Source organism: Natator depressus, chromosome 4 (assembly GCF_965152275.1).
Source record: "Natator depressus isolate rNatDep1 chromosome 4, rNatDep2.hap1, whole genome shotgun sequence".
In the NCBI taxonomy this organism is placed as follows: domain Eukaryota; kingdom Metazoa; phylum Chordata; order Testudines; family Cheloniidae; genus Natator; species Natator depressus.
Window position 1 is genome coordinate 9,651,779 of NC_134237.1, and position 19,759 is coordinate 9,671,537.

A 19,759-nucleotide genomic window follows, 5' to 3' on the forward strand; every position below is an offset into this window, starting at 1 on the left:
ATTTAATTTCTTGAAGCATTCTTTTCCACAGGTTCTTATATTTAAAGTGTAGTAACACCAGTTAATTGCTGGTGTGTGTTTAGACAACCCTTTCTCAGTGGTTAACCCTACAAAGAACTCACCCAGGGGACACCCCCAGAAGGGACCAATCATGTACATTATTTGTTAACTGAGATTTTTAGGCAAAACTTCTTTGTACAAGGAATACAAATATAATTATAAAGTTAGGAGTACTCATAATAGTGAAATATATAGTATAGCCAGTAGGCCTCCAGAGCAGCACAAGTCAAACATGGCCAGTAGCTAAGTGTGAAAATGTGCTGTTGAAGATAACCAGTTTTTTAAGTAACACTTCATCATAAAGATGTTTTATTTTCCACTCATATGAACGCTGCTGGTATTTTTGCTCACTGCACTGCTCATTAATAAAACCAGGGGGCAGCCGTTCCTCATGTTAAGCAGCACTTATTTGCAGAAGAGATCCCTCACACCTGCAAGTGTTCCCCTGGGGAAGAGAGTTGAAGAAGGCACAAGTGGCTTGTTGCATTGCTGAATGGAAGGTGCACAGATACCAGGGTGATAGGAAGGCTACAAGAACCTGAATAGACTAAGCTACACCGGTGAGCAAGTACTTTTCAGTTTAATTCAGATTTGTAGTATTTGACTTTGTGTCAGCATAAACTAGATGAAGTAATTTTATACAGGAGTTCACATATTTAGTCAGAATGTGGACCACTTCTTATGAGAGAACTGGTGGCCCACCTCCCTGTCACTATCCCCATTACGAGCCCATTCTCTAGAGAAATTAGAATACTTGATTAATCTGTACATTACAATTAATGCTCTTCAAAATCAAGAAAGCCTCCTTTCCCAAACCAAATTCCACTATTTCATTTTTCTCTTCATTGAATCTCCCCAGCACCTTCCTCCCCACCAAGCCACCCCTCTCCTCCTATTTGCCCCATTCAATCATTCATCTTAATCATTCAGGTCTAGATCTTCAAAGGGAGTTAGGTGCTTAATTCCCTTTCATTTCAAGGGACTGGGAGCTAGGTGCCTAAATAGCTTTGAAGATCTGGGCCTGAGTCCCTTGCCTCACTTGAACCTGACCAGTACTCAGTCTAACATAAACGAAGAGGTGTGTGGCTAACCCTAGAACAAGGAGCCTTCCCTGCTACTCAGACCCTATATGGAATCCCAGTCTCTTGGATCAATCCCTCTGCTCTGGAGTGTAACTGCACCTTGGTCTAGATGGCCCAAGACTCCAGGTTCAAGTGTCTGACCATCACTGGAGCAGACACTTCTCAATGTATTACTTCTAGTTGATTAAAGGAGTGGGGGAAAGCTATTCTCAACAGGAATGACAGAGACCCGTGTGTTAGAACTACAGTACTAAGACGCCAGGCTCCTTCAGATCTCTGTTCGGAACCGCAGTGTGCTCCCAGCCATTTTCCTCTCATAATCTTCATTGAATCTCTCATTCTGGGCCACAGTAAAGTGATTCTTCCAGTCCCCAGCAATCCCTGAAACAAAAAAGAGAATGAAACAGCAAAGCCCTTGCTGAAGCAAAAGAACTCCCGATGTTGGAAAATGAAATAGAAATGGTATCAAGAAAACATTAATGGTCTAAATTCTACACTCAGTTACATGCTTTTCTCTAGCTCAGGGGTTCCCAAACGGGGGGTCATGACCCCTCAGGGGGTTGCAAAGTTATTACATGGGGGGTTGAAGCTGTCAGCCTCCACCCCCAAACCCTGCTTCACCTCCATCATTTATAATAGTGTTAAATATTGAAAACGTGTTTTTAATGTATAAGTGGGGGGGGGTCACACACAGGCTTGCTATGTGAAAGGGGTCACCAACACAAAAGTTTGAGAACCTCTGCATCAAGCTCCAATAAACTTGTGGGAGTGTAACTCAGGCCAGAATTTGAACCTAGATTTATTAAGTAAATACATTTTTCATGCACCACTAACAAAAGTGTAGTTAATTAAAGTGAGTGTTAGACAAAAACTCAATGAGGGCCAGATCCTTCACAGTGCTGAGCACCCCCCACCTTCCACTAGCTGCTATATGCAAGAAGAGCTAGTCTGCCTAACACTTTGAGCACCTTTTCCATATACTGAGGACAAAAGGCATCAAGAAAAATGCTGGCATCCAGGATAGCTGGTTGATAAAAATAGCAGACTTTGCAAAAAAATATTTTGGTAGCAGTTAGCTTTTAACTGGAATTTAGTCACTGAAAAATTGGTGACCTGAAATATTGTATTGATCAATTTTCTAATTGTTTGTGGAAGCGCTGGGTGGATGCCAGAGAAAGCAAGCCAGCTAACCAGATCCTGCATTCCATATTGATTGTTTTAAACATAGTTTTAGTATGGAAATTATTCCCTCTCACCTATATTATATTAGTAAACATGTTTATTACAGTAGTGTCCAGGGAAGAGCAAAACTGGGCTAGGCACTGTACACACAGAGTAATAAACAGTTCTGGTCCCAAACAGCTCACACAGTATCATTCTGTCTTGTGGCAGTGCTCTGGCTTTGCCTCAGGGGGTCCTGTGCTTCTAGGTGGTTAGGGCTTGCCTCCGAGGTTTGCTGTGACCCTCGGTGTAGCCTCTCTCCCCTCCTAGAGGCAAGGGTTACAGCTTACTGATCCACCATCATCAGCCAGTCAATGGGTTTGGTGTAAGAGCCCTCTTTAGTCCCTGTCTTCCTACTCAGGGAGCATTTTTGTAGAGGTGTGGGAAGGGTTGGGGGGAGCCCACACCCACCCTCTTCTCTGGGTTCCAGTCCAGGGACCCTAATGGCACCGGCAACAGGTAGTTTTCCTGTACTACCAGAGCTATAATCCTTCCCTGGGTTACTTCCCCAAACAGCCCCTCCTAGCACCCCCCCCCCTTGGTACCTGACCACGCTTCTTCTCCCGGGTCTTCCCACAACACACCTTCTTACTCCCGGCTGTTACCAGTCAGTGTCTCTGAAGGAGCTTCCTTTTAAACTAGTCCCAGATGGTTCTAAATGGACTTCAGGTGATCTGATTAGCCTGTTTCCCTTGATTGTTTCAAATTGGTTCCAGGTGTCTTATGGAGTCTGCCTGACTTCATGGCTTCTAGCACCTTCCTGACTGCTCTGGGGCACTCCCTGCCCCGGTCACTCAGGGAACAGAAAACTATTCATCCAGTGTGTTTTCCTTCTACCAGACTCCTGCATTCACGGGGCCGTGAGCACGGGCGTGTACTTGGCGCGGTTTACCCCAATCCCGGACACCTGCCCCTTTTGCGGCGTGAGGGAAACCCTGGCGCACGTCTACCTGGAGTGCGCCAGGTTGCAGCACGTCTATTCCGGCTCCTCACCAATATTTTATTAAAGTTTTGGTTGCACTTTTCTCCTCACCTTCTTATTTACGCACTCCCTGTCCGTGGCCCCACTAAGTCGCGGGACCTCCTGGTCAACCTCCTCCTGGCCCTGGCTAAAGTGGCCATCTATAAAAACAGGGTGAGGAGGTTGGCCGATGGAGTCTCCTGCGACTGCGGGGCCTATTTCCGATCCTCAGTCCGTTCACGCCTCCGGGCGGAGTTCCTCTGGGCGGCGTCCACCGACTCCCTTGACGCCTTTGAGGAGCGGTGGGCGCTGTCCGGGGTCCTCTGCTCGGTGTCCCCGTCCGGTTCCCTTTTTTTGACCCTTTGACCGCACTCCCGTTCCTGTTCTTCATTAGTTGTCCCACGTAATCATTTGGTTTCCAGGTCCTGTGGATCCCCCCCTTAGGCTGGGGGGGGATCCTTTAGCAGTGGGCGAGCTTTGCCCGCCCACTTCCTGGATCCCAATAGGACCAGACTCCTGCATTGAACTGGTCTGGGTCTGTCACAGTCTGTACTCCAGCCTTTGATTCTATTTTTATTTTTCTCAGTTGTCTCCTATGGTCAACATGCTTCTTTGCTTTTCTTTTTCTAGTGAATGTGAGGCATGGCAAAGATATCTTATGGAGATGTGGGGATTTAGGGCCAAATTTTGAAAGAGCGTAGCTCCCATTTAGGCACTGGGAAAAAGTGGCCAGATTTTCAGAAGTCTTTAACAGGCGACAGCTCCCGTTGTTCTCAGTGGGAGCCGCTGGATGCTCGGCACTTCTGAAAAATCCAGTCACTTCGTTTTGATGTTTAATGAGCTGAACTCTTGAAAATCTGGCTCTACAGCCCCCATTTCGCCACAGATCAAGTTCTAAAGAGGTAGCAGCAGCAGAGTGCAGGCTTGTGCAATGACACTCTGCTCTGTTCTTCGGGTGACTACTTCTAGGGGTGAGAGCGTAGTGCAGTCTCCATGCCCACTCAGTCCTTGGCCTCTTTCATGAGACTGGGATTGCTAATTAGTGTCTTATGTCACGGCATCTGTGAGATATAAACACCGGTCCACTAGAAATGGTACCACCAACCTGTTTTACACAAGCCACTGAAAAGCCATCAGATATAAACATGACCACCTTTCTGGGTAGCTTACAAAGGAAAACCGGATGAAAAAGTATCTTCCTGTTACAACTGAGGAGAAGAAAAATGGTTACTAGTGCCTGTGTGAATCCTTACCTTTACGCATGAAAGGGGAGATGCTTTGATCCATTATATCACTTGGGGTCATCTTATAATTTGTGGTGAGATTCTCTTTCATCATTTCAAATGAAGTGTGATAGACAATCCTGTCCAGAACCTCCTCCTTCAGATCCTTCCCCAGGAACTGCATCACCTTGCGAATTTCACGCTTTGGATCCTACAGAAAGACAAGTGGCACTTCAGATGGTGTGCGGTGGGACCCAGTGGCTCAACTAGTCAAGTGAAAGTCGCCACCACCATGTAACGCAGTGAAAGTCTAGAACTTTTATGAGGTGCCAACAACCTTAGTTGTTCCACTGTATCAAAATAATATCCAGCAATCCATCAATACATTTCATCAACCTTGCCCCCAATTCTTACCCCCCTTCCCAAAATAAAAAGGAGATTAATAGCCAAAAAATCTCCTTCTTTGTCTTCCTCCCTAGCATTAGCACATTGCACAGGCAACCGTAATTCTGGCACTGCCTAACTTTTGAGTACTTGACTTTGCAACCCAAATAATGTTATTTTAACATAGTTTTTTGGGGGGGTGTAATATGTTTAGAGAGAGAGAGACCAAGACTGGTCTGTAACTCACCAGTCCCATTGCTTTATTTAGAAAGTGATGCAGACAGCCACTCTGGAGGGACCCTAATTCCAGCCACATCTTCCCCAGCCAGTCACAGAATTCTTAGGGCCGTATCCGCAGCTGCTATAAATTGCTGCAGCCCTTCTGGCTACACCAGTGGAACTATGCTGATTTGTGGACCTGGCCCTTACTCTCAGACTTCACTTCCTCTTCCACAATATGTGGATGCTAAACTTCACGATAACCCAGCTCCAAATATTAGCCCATATTACTGTTAATTGGGAAGGTAGTGACTAATTCCATTTCATATAGTTCAAAGCTAGAGTTGGGATGTTTTACCAAATCTCTCTGGTATGGAAATCATCCAAGATCAGGCTCTCATGCGATTTCTGGTACTGCTGGATTGGAAATACACACTTCCTCTCCCAGCTAAAACCAGGAATTCCAGAGTGAAATTAAAGGGAACAGGAGCAACGGCTCTCTTTCAAATCCCCATCTAAAGTTCAGTTTGGGTGTGAGCGAGGGGTTAAGTCACTTCTAGACTAGATCCCCCATCTTTAATAACATGCTTCCCTAACTTTCCCCTCCTCTTCCTGCCTCTACATCAACATTTTTAAATGAGAGTTAAAAGTCTCTTTAAAGAAAGCAGCCCTCTTTTGGTGCTTGCTCTTCAAGAGATGCACTCCCATAAGGCTGCACTCTGGCATGGGCAAGAGGCTTTGGGAAAGCAGAATGGCCCGGTGGTTAGGGCACTAGCTTGGGACTCAGGACACCTGCATTCAGTTCCTTGTTCTGCCACACACTTCCTATGTGACCCTGAGCAAGTCACTTAACCTCTCTATGTCTCAGTTCCCCATCTGTAAAAATGGGGATAATAGCACCCAACCTCCCTCACAGGGGTGTTATGAGGATAAATCCATTTGATATCGTGAGGCACTCATAATAAATCTAGACACAGTTCTAGATAAGGGAGAATAAGTGGGGAAGGACGGAGGCTCACAGCTCAGGGGTAGTATTAGCACCAACCAAAGCATTTAAAGAGTCACAGTCTGGCCCTTTTACTCATGGTGGACTGCACTACCCTAGAGAGACACATTCTCTTCCGGACAGCCAGACTGATCTTCAGATGGACATTGCACAGTAGGGTAAGGCATTGAACAGGTGTCAGATTTGTTGCCTCCATCCTGGTGTGTGTGGAGTGGCCCCTGAAGTGGTTACTTGTTCCCCTCTCACCTCTTTCATGTCCTCGTAGAACAAGTATAATATGGGATGGTCCTTTCTCTTCTCCCACCAGCCTTTCACATGGTCATACCAGGAACCATACGCAGCTAAAAGAGGAAAAGGTATACAAATACTCTTAGTGCCATGAGCGTGTCAGGTCACTGGGGCTCATGTTATCTTTTGGCTGAATGCCGCTGAAATGCATTGTGTGTGCAGTTACTATGACATCATGTGAAAATCGGGTACCTGGGTACAAACCACCAGGTATGGCTATATGCAAACACTAGGTCAAATTCTTTGCCCCTTTGGTCCCACTGGCAGGTTAGAATCCTCAACTATTATTATATGTGACTGGAGCAGAAACTAGATATTACCTGACTCTTATAGAAATGCAGCTTAGGGCTAGATCCCAGCTGGCATTGGCATACTTTCAATGAAGTCAATGGCCTGATCCCCAGCTGGTGTAAATCAGCATGGCGTCATTAAAGTAAATGGGCCAGATCCTTAGCTAGTGTAAATTAGCCATAGCTCCATTGAAGTCAATGCATCTATGCTGATTTATCCTGCTGAGGATCTGGCCCTATATTATAGTTATATAAGGTCTGGACCAGTGGACCCACTGCTGTGCAGATTCCCCAACCATTGCTCCCTCCGAAGGGGAGCATAGATGCAGTGAAAGCTACTCAAGCTGTCCAGTCTAATAGGAAAGTTCCCTCCCTCAGTTCTCACTGCATTTCCTATTACTCACAGAGTACGCTGAAAGGCACAGCATCTAAGTTTCCCACCGAGAGGCAGAACCTGGCCTGGATAAATTCACCTGCAGTTGCAAGTCTCTTTTCCTTTATGCTTCAAGCAGCATCAATTTAAAACCCCAGGAACATGAATTGCTAACAGATGTCAGTCTCACCTCTGCCTGCCATGTACTTCTCAATGTATTGCTCCCAAGGGCCGGGGTCTGGATGCAGCTGGTTCATCAGGTCAAAATGGTAGAAAGAGACAGCTACATCTTTGGCATTTCGGGCAACATAGATCACCTGTGGCAGGAAGAAGAGAAGAATCCATGTTGCCTTGGCGACCTTGAGTTCTGAGTGGCTCTAGACTTGGATTTTCAGAGGTGCCTAAGGGAGTTGGGTGCCTGATTTCGTTAGGCTTCTTTCAAAACCCCAGCCCTACTGCAGGGGATCCAAATTGTGGCTCAAGGGCCAAATTAAAGCTGAGGGATTGAAAGCACCCCTGGACACTGTGGTCTGAGAGTAGAGCACCATGGACTGGGCATGGGAATAGAAGCTACAGGAGCGCTAATCCTGGTTCTGACACTAGCTTTTCCACTGACACTTTCTGTGGTCTTGGGTCGATCTCTCTGTTTCTCAGTTTCCCCATCTGTAAAAATGGGGAAAACAACAACACACATTTCTGCCAGTGTAACCCAGTGCACAGACCCCGCAGAGATGGAAATTCTGGCGGTACTAGAAATCCACCAGGGGAACAACTGGCAGGCAGCACAACCACCGAAGGGAGTGGTGTTTGCCAAGGAGGGATTGTGACCAGGATGCCTGGGGGATTAGTTAATTCACTGCATCCCCCGGGGGCCTCCCTGTGGGCCTCAGTCACAGGTTAAACCAGCCTACCTCTGAAGGAAGGAAACAATTCAATCCCGGTCTGCCCTGCCTTGGGTCGCATCCTCCTACTCCCCTGGGTGCAGCAGTCAATGGGTCTGCTCCCATGTGCATTCAGACATAGCTCTTCATATAGTGGCAAAATACATCATGCCCGGCAGGGCCAACATGGCTACCGAGAAGTGAGCTGGACTGTATTCTGGCTCTCACACCATCAGGCGGAATTGTTAGTTGAGTTGTAATTGTAAGACCACATTTACCCCTCAGTTATGTGTGGGTAACCTCATTGAAGACAATGGAGATTGCCCAGGAAGAAGTATTTTAAGACAATGGGTGTTGCACAGATGTTGGTGATATTGGCAGAATTTGCTTTCCAGGATCTTTGTTACTGATGATGATGTATGAGCCAGAAAGAACCTAGTCTGTTTGTCAGATCCCAGGGTGAGCCTGCAAAGCTGACGGCTGGAAAAACATCTTACTCAACACTGAGTGAATGTTATCTAAAGGCATTGGAATCCCGTGAGGCCAATTTTAATGGGAACTGGACATCCTGATCCCTTAGGAAGCTTTGAAAATCTCAGCCTAAATATGAATCCAAACTTGCATCCCAGTGTTGTAAATGTAAAGCTGCAAAACTGCTACTCTAGGTAGCTATCAGCATGGAAACTCACAAATAAATCTCTTCCCACGGGAGAAAAGAGTCAGCGGGTAAAAATGAGGGAGAGGAACCTGGCAAAGGGTGGGACTAGCATGAGTATTCTGTGTGCTCAAGGCACATGATACTTCCCCCATCAGCCTATTGTCCAGAAGGTCTGAGTTCCCAGCTCCTGGTTACCTTGCAGCCATTTTCCCAGAAGGACATTGGAAGGAGCTGGACTGGGAGGTGGGTTTTCACTAAACGAGGAGATGGCTTCTTGGCTAATTGTTCTGTACCTGGTAAGCAAAGGTTCAAAGGGATCATTGATGCTGATAGAGAAGGCATTAACGGTAACATTTCCAAAAGCACCCAAGTCTCACTGAAAGGAACCGAACCCAGATCTCCTGAGTCTTAGGCCAGTGCTCTATCCACAATCCCTTCTTTCCTCTCCTGAGCTGCAAGCCAGCCGCACTGAATCACTGACTGTTTTGTCTGTAGTCACCCAACACTAGTGCTACATTTACCTGGTGACATCTTCCCAGGGACAGCAAATTCCAACATGGGCACTTTGTTGAAAATTGCATCTCGCTTGCATTTATCAGGATCTCCATCATTCAGAATCATGTCCACAATTTCACTCATCCATGTAGTGCCTGGAAACAAGACGAGAGAAGAAAAATCCAGTCAAGAACCAGGTTTATCCACCAAGGAACAGTCAGGCAAGAACCTCATCCACTGTTCGTCCAGCCAAGACAACAGCACTTACGGTATTCAGCCTATTAATTTAGGATCTTCAATATTCTAGCTCAATGGTTCTCAACTGTGGGTTGCGACCCCATCTTAATGGGGTCACCGGGGCTGGCTTAGACTTGCTGAGACCCAGGTTCAAAGCTGAATCCTGAGCCCCATCATCTGACCCCCTGCCTGGGGCTGAAGCCCTTGGGCTTTGGCTATGGGTCCCTCCCCCACCCGAGGCAGTGGGGCTCAGGATTTGGCTTTGGCCCCCCAACCTAGGGCGGCAGGGCTCAGGAGGATTCAGGCTTCGGTCCTCCCTCCTGGGGTCATGTAGCAATTTCTGTTGTCAGAAGGGGGGGTTGCAGTGCAATGAAGTTTGAGAACTCCTGTTCTAGCTACATCTCTTCTATTCTCCTGAGGCTGAGTAGCAATGGAATATCATTAATCTGTAGCCAAACATTACAGTTTGCCAGCATTGTCAAAGACAGTTACTGATGGCAAGCGGCCCACTTCAGAGCTCTTTTTGTAGAAGGTCTGCAACCCCTTGCAACCACACCCATTTTCAGGGATGGTGTGAGGCCTCTCCTAGGCCAACACAATTGCTAGTTGATTTTCCATTGTTATGTTTTTGATGAACATCATCACTGTTCTCAGCAGCTGCCTACAAGACACAGGAAAAGACACAGTTGCAGCCCCAAGGAGAGTTTACCATATATATAATACATGGTCCACACTGGCCTAGCCCAGCTAATGTGGGACAAGAGAGATGATGTTGCCCCTTCTCCCATCCCAACACCTTAATTTCCCCCTCTTCTAACTCCTGCCGGCTTCCCTATGAGCCCGTGCAGGAGAGCTGCTTGTGCTACAAACCTCCAAGCTACACCATATAGTCACAGCAAGGTTTGCTGATTGTGACTGGTTCCTTGCTGGAATGGCAGGTGACTTCTGTTTGGAAAGATGAATCAGTATTTTAAACTCTGAACCCTTCTGGTTCACAGCCATTTAAACCATCCTCACCGAAATGGAGAAAATCCAGACCTTTAATACCATCTCTTCTGAGCCTGCTGCTTTGTTTATGGTTAAAGTAAAATATACGAACCACTCAAAATCAACCTCAAAATCAACCAATCAATTCAAGGGCCAGATTCTGCTGTCATTGCTCACATTTAATATTACTTCACTCTGGGAGCTATCCCCGGCATTAAAGTGCTAATCAGCATGAGTGAAGGTGACAGAAACTGCTGCAAAAACAAATTAAAAAAAAAGAAGACATTATCGGTCAGATGGCAAATGAACTGCCTGAGATAGGTCAGAATTCACCGCTCCCTGGAACCAAAGACCTTTTGCCTGTCAAATGATCCATGGATGCCTCAATTTCCCTCTTCTTCTATAGCACCTGGTTCTAAGGCGCTGCATTGCGGTGATCACATCGGTCTCCCTCCTTAATCAACCAGAACAACTCAAAGCCCTGGTCTACACTAGGAGTTGAGGTCGAATTTAGCAGCGTTAAATCGATTTAACCCAGCACCCATCCACACGATGAAGCCCTTTTTTTCGACTTAAAGGGCTCTTAAAATCGATTTCCTTACTCCACCCCTGACAAGGGGATTAGCGCTTAAATCAGCCTTGTTGGGTCGAATTTGGGGTACTGTGGATGCAATTAGACGGTATTGGCCTCCAGGAGCTATCCCAGAGTGCTCTATTGTGACCTCTCTGGACAGCACTCTCAACTCAAGATGCACTGGCCAGGTAGACAGGAAAAGGCCCACAAACTTTTGAATTTCAATTTCCTGTTTGCATGGTCACCTGCAGCTTGCCACGCTGGCCAGAGCTCATCAGCAGAGGTGACCATGATGGAGTCCCAGAATCGCAAAAGAGCTCCAGCATGGACCGAACGGGAGGTATGGGATCTGATCGCTGTATGGGGAGAGGAATCCGTGCTATCAGAACTCCGTTCCAGTTTTTGAAATGCCAAAACATTTGTCAAAATCTCCCAGGGCATGAAGGACAGAGGCCATAACAGGGACCTGAAGCAGTGCCTCATGAAACTTAAGGAGCTGAGGCAAGCCTACCAGAAAACCAGAGAGGCAAACAGCCGCTCCGGGTCAGAGCCCCAAACATGCCGCTTCTATGATGAGCTGCATGCCATTTTAGGGGGTTCAGCCACCACTACCCCAGCCGTGTTGTTTGACTCCTTCAATGGAGATGGAGGCAACACAGAAGCAGGTTTTGGGGACGAGGAAGATGATGATGATGAACTTGTAGATAGCTCACAGCAAGCAAGCGGAGAAACTGGTTTTCCCGACAGCCAGGAACTGTTTCTCACCCTGGACCAGGAGCCAGTACCCCCCGAACCCACCCAAGGCTGCCTCCCGGACCTGCCAGGCGGAGAAGGGACCTCTGGTGAGTGTACCTTTTAAAATACTATACATGGTTTAAAAGCAAGCATGTTTAATGATTAATTTGCCCTGGCATTTGCAGCTCTCCTGGATGTACTCCCAAAGCCTTTGCAAAAGGTTTCTGGGGAGGGCAGCCTTATTCTGTCCACCATGGTAGGACACTTTACCACACCAGGCCAGTAGCACGAACTCGGGAATCATTGTAGAACAAAGCATTGCAGTATATGTTTGCTGGCGTTCAAACAACATCCATTCTTTATCTCTCTGTGTTATCCTCAGGAGGGTGATATCATTCATGGTCACCTGGTTGAAATAGGGTGCTTTTCTTAAGGGGACATTCAGAGGTGCCCGTTCCTGCTGGGCTGTTTGCCTGTGTCTGAACAGAAATGTTCCCCGCTGTTAGCCACGGGGAAGGGTGAAGGGTGAGGGGCTAGCCACGTGGTGGGGGGAGGCAAAGTGCGACCTTGGAATGAAAGCACATGTGCTGTGTATGTAATGTTAACAGCAAGGTTTACCGTGAAAGAGTGTACCCATTGTTCTATAAAATGTGTCTTTTTAAATACCACTGTCCCTTTTTTTTTCTCTACCAGCTGCACGTGTTCCAAGGATCACAGGATCTTCTCCTTCCCAGAGGCTAGTGAAGATTAGAAGGTGAAAAAAATGCACTCACGATGAAATGTTCTCTGAGCTCATGCTGTCCTCCCACACTGACAGAGCACAGATGAATGCATGGAGGCAGACAATGTCAGAGTGCAGGAAACCACAAAATGACCGGGAGGAGAGGTGGTGGGCTGAAGAGAGTAAGTGGCGGGCTGAAGAGAGGGCTGAAGCTGAAAGGTGGTGGCAGCGTGATGAGAGGAGGCAGGATTCAATGCTGAGGCTGCTGGAGGATCAAACTAATGCGCTCCAGCATATGGTTGAGCTGCAGGAAAGGCAGCAGGAGCACAGACCACCACTACAGTCCCTGTGTAACCAAACGCCCTCCTCCCCAAGTTCCATAGCCTCCTCACCCAGACGCCGAAGAACGCGGTGGGGGGCCTCCGGATACCCAGCCACTCCACCCCAGAGGATTGCCCAAGAAACAGAAGGCTGGCATTCAATAAGTTTTAAAGTTTTAAACTTTTAAAGTGTGTGTGTCCTTGTCCTTCCCTCCTCCACCACCCCTCCCGGTGCTTCTCTCCTCCACCACCCCTCCCAGGCTACCTTGGCAGTTATCCCCCTATTTGTGTGATGAATTAATAAAGAATGCATGAATGTGAAGCAACAATGACTTTACTGCCTCTGCAAGTGGTGATCGAAGGGAGGAGGAGAGGGTGGTTAGCTTACAGGGAAGTAGAGTGAACCAAGGGGCGGGGGGTTTCATCAAGGAGAAACAAACAGAACTTTCACACCCTAGCCTGGCCAGTCATGAAACTGGTCTTCAAAGCTTCTCTGATGCGCACCGCGCCCTCCTGTGCTCTTCTAACTGCCCTGGTGTCGGGCTGCGCATAACCAGCAGCCAGGCGATTTGCCTCAACCTCCCACGCCGCCATAAACGTCTCCCCCTTACTCTCACAGATATTGTGGAGCGCACAGCAAGCAGTAATAACAGTGGGAATACTGGTTTTGCCAGGGTCTAACCGAGTCAGTAAACTGCACCAGCGCGCTTTTAAATGTCCAAATGCACATTCTACCACCATTCTGCACTTGCTCAGCCTGTAGTTGAACAGCTCCTGACTGCTGTCCAGGCTGCCTGTGTACAGCTTCATGAGCCATGGCATTAAGGGGTAGGCTGGGTCCCCAAGGATAACTATAAGCATTTCAACATCCCCAACGGTTATTTTCTGGTCTGGGAATAAAGTCCCTTCTTGAAGCTTTTGAAACAGACCAGAGTTCCTGAAGATGCGAGCATCATGTACCTTTCCCGGCCATCCCACGTTGATGTTGGTAAAACGTCCCTTGTGATCTACCAGTGCTTGCAGCACTATTGAAAAGTACCCCTTTTGGTTTATGTACTCGCCGGCTTGGTGCTCCGGGGCCAAGATAGGGATATGGGTTCCATCTATGGCCCCACCACAGTTAGGGAATCCCATTGCAGCAAAGCCATCCACTATGACCTGCACATTTCCCAGGGTCACTACCCTTGATATCAGCAGATCTTTGATTGCGTGGGCTACTTGCATCACAGCAGCCCCCACGTAGATTTGCCCACTCCAAATTGATTCCCGACTGACCGGTAGCTGTCTGGCATTGCAAGCTTCCACAGGGCTATTGCCACTCGCTTCTCAACTGTGAGGGCTGCTCTCATCTTGGTATTCTTGTGCCTCAGGGCAGGGGAAAGCAAGTCACAAAGTTCCATGAAAGTGCCCTTACGCATGCGAAAGTTTCGCAGCCACTGGGAATCGTCCCAGACCTGCAGTACTATGCGGTCCCACCAGTCTGTGCTTGTTTCCCAGGCCCAGAATCGGCGTTCCACTGCATGAACCTGCCCCATTAGCACCATGATGCCCGCATTGCCAGGGCCCGTGCTGTGAGAGAAGTCTGTGTCCATGTCCTCATCACTCTCGTCACCGCGCTGACGTCGCCTACTCACCCGGTATCGCTTTGCCAGGTTCTGGTGCTGCATATACTGCTGGATAATGCGTGTGATGTTTAATGTGCTCCTAATTGCCAAAGTGATCTGAGCGGGCTCCATGCTTGCCGTGGTATGGCATCTGCACAGAAAAAAGGCGCGGAACGATTGTCTGCCGTTGCCCTGATGGAGGGAGGGGTGACTGACGACATGGCTTACAGGGTTGGCTTACAGGGAATTAAAATCAACAAAGGGGGTGGCTTTATATCAAGGAGAAACAAAAACAACTGTCACACAGAATGGCCCCCTCAAGGATTGTACTCAAAACCCTGGGTTTAGCAGGCCAATGCTCAACCCACTAAGCTATCCCTCCCTCTCGTATTTCAGGCTGGACTTCATTGAGGGAGGGAGGGGAGAGCAAATGAATACAAAACAAATCTGGTCTATTTCTTGTTTTGATCCACTCCATCTATCTTTTACATCTTTGGCTGGCAGGAGACGGTGCAGAAGGACTGCAAGCCATCCACATCTCATGGCTGCCCGGCAAAAGATGGTACAATAGGACTGCTAGCCATCTATATTTCCTGCCTGCTCACCATAAGATGCTACAATAGGACTTCCTGCAGGACTAAAGAGAGTGACCTGGTCGAGTCATGCCTAATGTAGTCCCTGCACCCATGTCTGCCCAGGTGCTTCTGACCGACGCGGCCAGGAGCACCTCGGACATGACAATGACGGCTACCAGTACTATTGTACCGTCTGCTGCCACAAGGCAATGGACTGCTGCTGCTGTGTAGCAATGCAGTACCGCGTCTGCCAGCACCCAGGAGACATACGGTGACAGTGAGCTGAGCGGGCTCCATGCTTGCCGTGGTATGGCGTCTCCACAGGTAACTCAGGAAAAAAGGTGCTAAACGATTGTCTGCCCTTGCTTTCACAGAGGGAAGGAGGGAAGGAGGGCCTGATGACATGTACCCAGAACCACCAGCGACAATGTTTTTTGCCCCATCAGGCATTGGGATCTCAACCCAGAATTCCAATGGGCAGCGGAGACTGCGGGAACTGTGGGATAGCTACCCACAGTGCAACACTCCGGAAGTCGACTCTAGCCTCGGTACTGTGGAAGCACTCCGCCGAGTTAATGCACTTAATGCACTTAGAGCATTTTCTGTGGGGACACACACAATTGACTATTTAAAAACGATTTCTAAAAAACCGACTTCTATAAATTCAACCTAATTTCGTAGTGTAGACATACCCAAAGTATGCTGGGACCTGACCTTAGTGACTCCACAAAGTCTCCAGCCCCTTACAACCCAGATAGTGTTATACTGGAAACATTAATACATTAATAAATTGACCTAACGCAGTTTATGTCGACCTAACTTTGTAGCGTAGACCAGGCCTGAGTCTCCAGACTAGCAAGGCACATCCCCAAACACTAGGACAGCCCAAGAAAATACTAAGTTAAGTTTGTCCCTTTACATCTCCCTGTGACTGCATGGTGCCTGGGTATGCCCATTTCAGATGCCTGAGGCCATAGAAAGGTCATTTCAGAAAGGAACAAACCCCAGCCCAGAAGGGTTTGGCATTCAATTTGATGGAATCGTTTCCAACGAGCGGAATGCAGGCTGGGAGCTGTGAAATGCTGGAAAGTCTCCTTGGCATTCTTGCTCATTATTGTTAGCAACAGCTGTGAATCAGTGGAGCTGCTTTGCTTTCACAAGGGGAGCATGATGGGGCTTGAAGGGACCCCCCTACGTTTCCAGGACCATAGGGCATGGCTCAGTGTGGCTCCTAATCCAGAAAGCCATGAAAACTCACCAGATTTGGGGTACGTGGCTATCACGATGTCATCTGGCTTACTCTGGAAGTTGTCAATCCTTTCCCAGTTGTATGAAAACGCGCAGACCATTGGAATGTCATGGACTACCCTCCAGTCCTGCCGAAGGTAATCTGGTGAAGCCATGCTGAGGGGGAGAGTTCAGCTGAGTATAACTGGCAGGATAGAAGATGGGAGAGCAGCTGGACAGGAATCTCATTTATTTTCCTAGTGCTCTCAGATACTCAGTTGAGCATGGCGGGATATTTCTTTTTTTGCAGTAGCTGGCCTGTCCCTTTCCAGCTGTTTAATAGCACATGCCCTTGGCTATGTTTCCATTAAAAACTGAGGCAGCAAAGGAATTTCTGATGAGCGCAAACCGTACCACCTTTCATAACATTAGATAACAGACAGCAGCACGCTTCGAAAGAGTTCATTGCTCAGCTTTCTAACCTACTGACTCCTTTGTCACAACAAAGGCGTATAGGGGGGTGGAGATGGAGGGTCTGCAGAAGTCTTATGTTCAGGCTTTCTCTCAGATCTCACCCAGAAAAAGCAAACAGTTTTTATTACCTAAAAGAATAAAGGACCTTGATCCTCAATGCCAAGAAAATTGCTTTTAAAGGCTGGAGAGATGCAAAGGAACAAATATTTGTAGTAGGCCAGACCCATGCATTGTTTTCCCGCTGTACGTGATGGATGGGGACTCAGGAGACCTGGAGTCTGTTCTCAGCTATACCTTGTCCTTGGACAAGCCACATAATCTCTCCGTGCCTCAGTTCCCTATCTGCAAAGTGGAGATGATGATAGTCCCTTTCTCACATGCTTTCTCTATATAGACTCTTTGGGGCAGAGGCTGACTTTCTACGTGTTTGTATAGCGCCTAGCACAATGGAGCCTTGAATTTAATCAAGGTCTCTAGCAGCTACCATAATAAAAATAATACAAAAAGTGGGGACCTTTTGTCGTAATAATCAAGGTAGGCCGTTTCCAGCAGTTGACAAGAACCTGTGAGGAACAGTGGCGGGGGGGGGGGGGAATAAACATGGGGAAATAGTTTTACTTTGTGTAATGACACATCCACTCCCAGTCTCTATTCAAGCATAAGTTAACTGTATCCAGTTTGCAAATTAATTCCAATTCAGCAGTCTCTCGTTGGAGTCTGTTTTTGAAGTTTTTTTTTGTTGAAGAATTGCCACTTTTAGGTCTGTAATCGATTCCCCCCGCCCCCACTCTCCTGCTGGTAATAGCTCACCCTACCTGATCACTCTTGTTACAGTCTGTATGGTAACACCCATTGTTTCATGTTCTCTGTGTATATAAAATCTCCCACTGTATTTTCCACTGCATGCATCCGATGAAGTGAGCTGTAGCTCACGAAAGCTTAAGCTCAAATAAATTGGTTAGTCTCTAAGGTGCCACAAGTACTCCTTTTCTTTTTGCGGATATAGACTAACACGGCTGCTACTCTGAAACTTTAAGCAGTAAGGAAAATGACGGACAGTGTCAACTCTCATTACCCTTTATGAACCCTCTTCATTCCCTCCAACACACAAGGCAGGAGAGAAAAGTTTAGTTTTGTCTCTTCAGACCTTATTTTCCTCTGAAAAAAGCAAATGAAGAATGTTTTAGTTGCTGCTCAGAAATGGTCACATTTTAGAAGCTGCTGAGCAAAGGAATTTTAGAGAAAGGCAAATAAAGATGCTGTAAACTAGCAAATAATTTACTATTGTGAGTCTTAAAGTCATATGTAAATCACCAGACAATTCATAATCCTGCCCCCCTCTCCTTCTACAAAATCTAAGCTTGGAGTCTGCATCACTGACCATTTCTGCAGTCCCAGACTAAAATGAGTCATGTGTTGAAGCCCTAATAAAAGTATAGATCCATTTTATAATTGTGCATCCAGCCCTACCTTTCCCCAGTGCACAAGCTCCTCTTCCCAGGTCTTAGATGGAGAAATCACAAGACTGTGCATTGAACATTCCGGTCTGGAGAGTTTGCAGTGTCAAATCCTCCTAAAAATGCCCAGGTTTCTTCCTGGATGTGTATACCACCAGTCCTAGACAGGCTGCTCTGCCTGGCTGTTCGCTCAGACAACGGAACAGACAGACAAACTCCTAACAGTAACAGGCCAAAGAGTTGAAGTCTGAGTTTACCTTTCTCCTCTGGCAGTGCTGCTCTTGTGGGGAGAAGGAAAGGCTGTATGTGAACTAGCATGATCTTTACGCTGATATTGTGAAAGGATTGGGGCGGGCTCATTGCGCTGGCAAGAACATAAAAAGCCCTCAGGAACTGCAGCCAAGGAAAACAAAATGTCCCAGTTCTATGAACAGTGTCTCTGAGAGGGAGGGGCTTGGGAGTAAGAGATAAGCTCAGCGGAAGGCCAGGGAGGAATACCTTCAACTTGCTGAGAGGCTCCAAAATGAGGCCAATTGGAAAAGGCAGGAGGCCAGGGTCACCATGTCACCTGGGCTATTCCAAGAGCAGTGAGGAATGCAGGTGTTTCTTCTGGGTCAGGGTCATATTCAGGAGCAGGTGATGCACATGACTGCCTGGAGTGCCAGGCTTGAGGGGCGCTGGGCTCAGGATGCTGGGAAAATAGAATGTTTGAAGTGGAATGTTTCAGGTATTCCGTATGTGACTTCATTTTTAACTAACCTCCTAAAATGTTTCTGGATCTTTGTAGAATTTCAGAGAATCTTCCAGACTTTCTCAAAACCACATTTTCCTTGAATCTCCTAGACAGTTATCAGCCATGCCCCCAGGGGAAGATAAGGGTTGGGGCATCGCCAGTCAGTCAGTGAGATATGAGAATGAAGTGAAGTGAAGTGAAGCGAGAGCCCAGCTGCAATATTGTGAAAGTGTACTTGTGTTTTAAGAGTTGAAGAGTGTAAGTAGCAACTAATAAAGGGCATATTTTATGAGACACCAGAGATATCTATGTATCTACCATAGATACCTATCTATGCAACTCTATAAAAGAAATACTGTTACTTCTCTTGTCGTGTATAATATGTAATGTTTGATGACTTTTTAAGACTTTTGCTGTCCCTAATGCTGTCTGTTTTCCCCCATAGAAAATAAAAGATGTTCCTAAAAAAGCCTTCAGGAGTTCAGGATTGGGCTCAGTATTGCAGCAAGGTGCAAATGTGATGGGAACATAGGCGCCGACTCCATGGGTGCTCTGGGGCTGGAGCACCCACGGGGAAAAATTATCAGGTGCTCCACAGCCACCGGCAGCCAAGCTCCCCGCTCCTCACCTACTTCTCCCCACTCCGAGCATGCCGTGTCCCCAGCCCCCTGTCCATCCCAGCGCTTCCCGCCCACCCCTCATGGCGCCTAACAGCTGTTTGAGGGCGCTTAGGACTTTCCATGAGGGAGTGGGAGGAGCTGGGACACAGCGCGCTCAGGGGAGGAGGCGGAGAAGAGGTCGAGCGGGGTTGGGGACTTGGGAGAAGGAGTGGAATGGGGGTGGGGCAAGGGTGGGAAGAGGTGGGACAGGGGCGGGGCGGGTGTCGAGCACCCATAGGGAAGAGGGGAAGTCGACGCCTATGGATGGGAAAATATCTGAAACAGAACATAGACCAGGCTTTAGGCAGTAGCGAT

At 47.5% G+C, this 19,759-nt stretch overlaps 1 protein-coding gene across 6 annotated transcripts; it reads right to left on the reverse strand.

The window, feature by feature from the left end:
• Window positions 1-606: 606 nt before the first annotated feature.
• LOC141986141 (sulfotransferase 1B1-like) lies at window positions 607-18,379 on the reverse strand. 6 transcript variants are annotated; one of them, XM_074950350.1, is made up of 8 exons: window positions 18,310-18,379; window positions 16,153-16,326; window positions 9,168-9,296; window positions 8,842-8,939; window positions 7,298-7,424; window positions 6,403-6,497; window positions 4,578-4,758; window positions 607-1,523 (listed from the first exon to the last, which is right to left on the reverse strand). In XM_074950350.1, exons 2-8 carry the CDS (start codon window positions 16,295-16,297, stop codon window positions 1,411-1,413), a joined length of 888 nt encoding a protein of 295 aa, XP_074806451.1. In that variant the 5' UTR covers window positions 16,298-16,326; window positions 18,310-18,379; the 3' UTR covers window positions 607-1,410. The 6 variants fall into 6 exon arrangements, with proteins under 6 accessions (XP_074806451.1, XP_074806446.1, XP_074806447.1 ...); XM_074950345.1 differs by having other exon boundaries at window positions 16,153-16,270; window positions 18,066-18,379; XM_074950346.1 differs by having other exon boundaries at window positions 18,066-18,378.
• Between the last annotated feature and the right edge of the window lie 1,380 nt (window positions 18,380-19,759).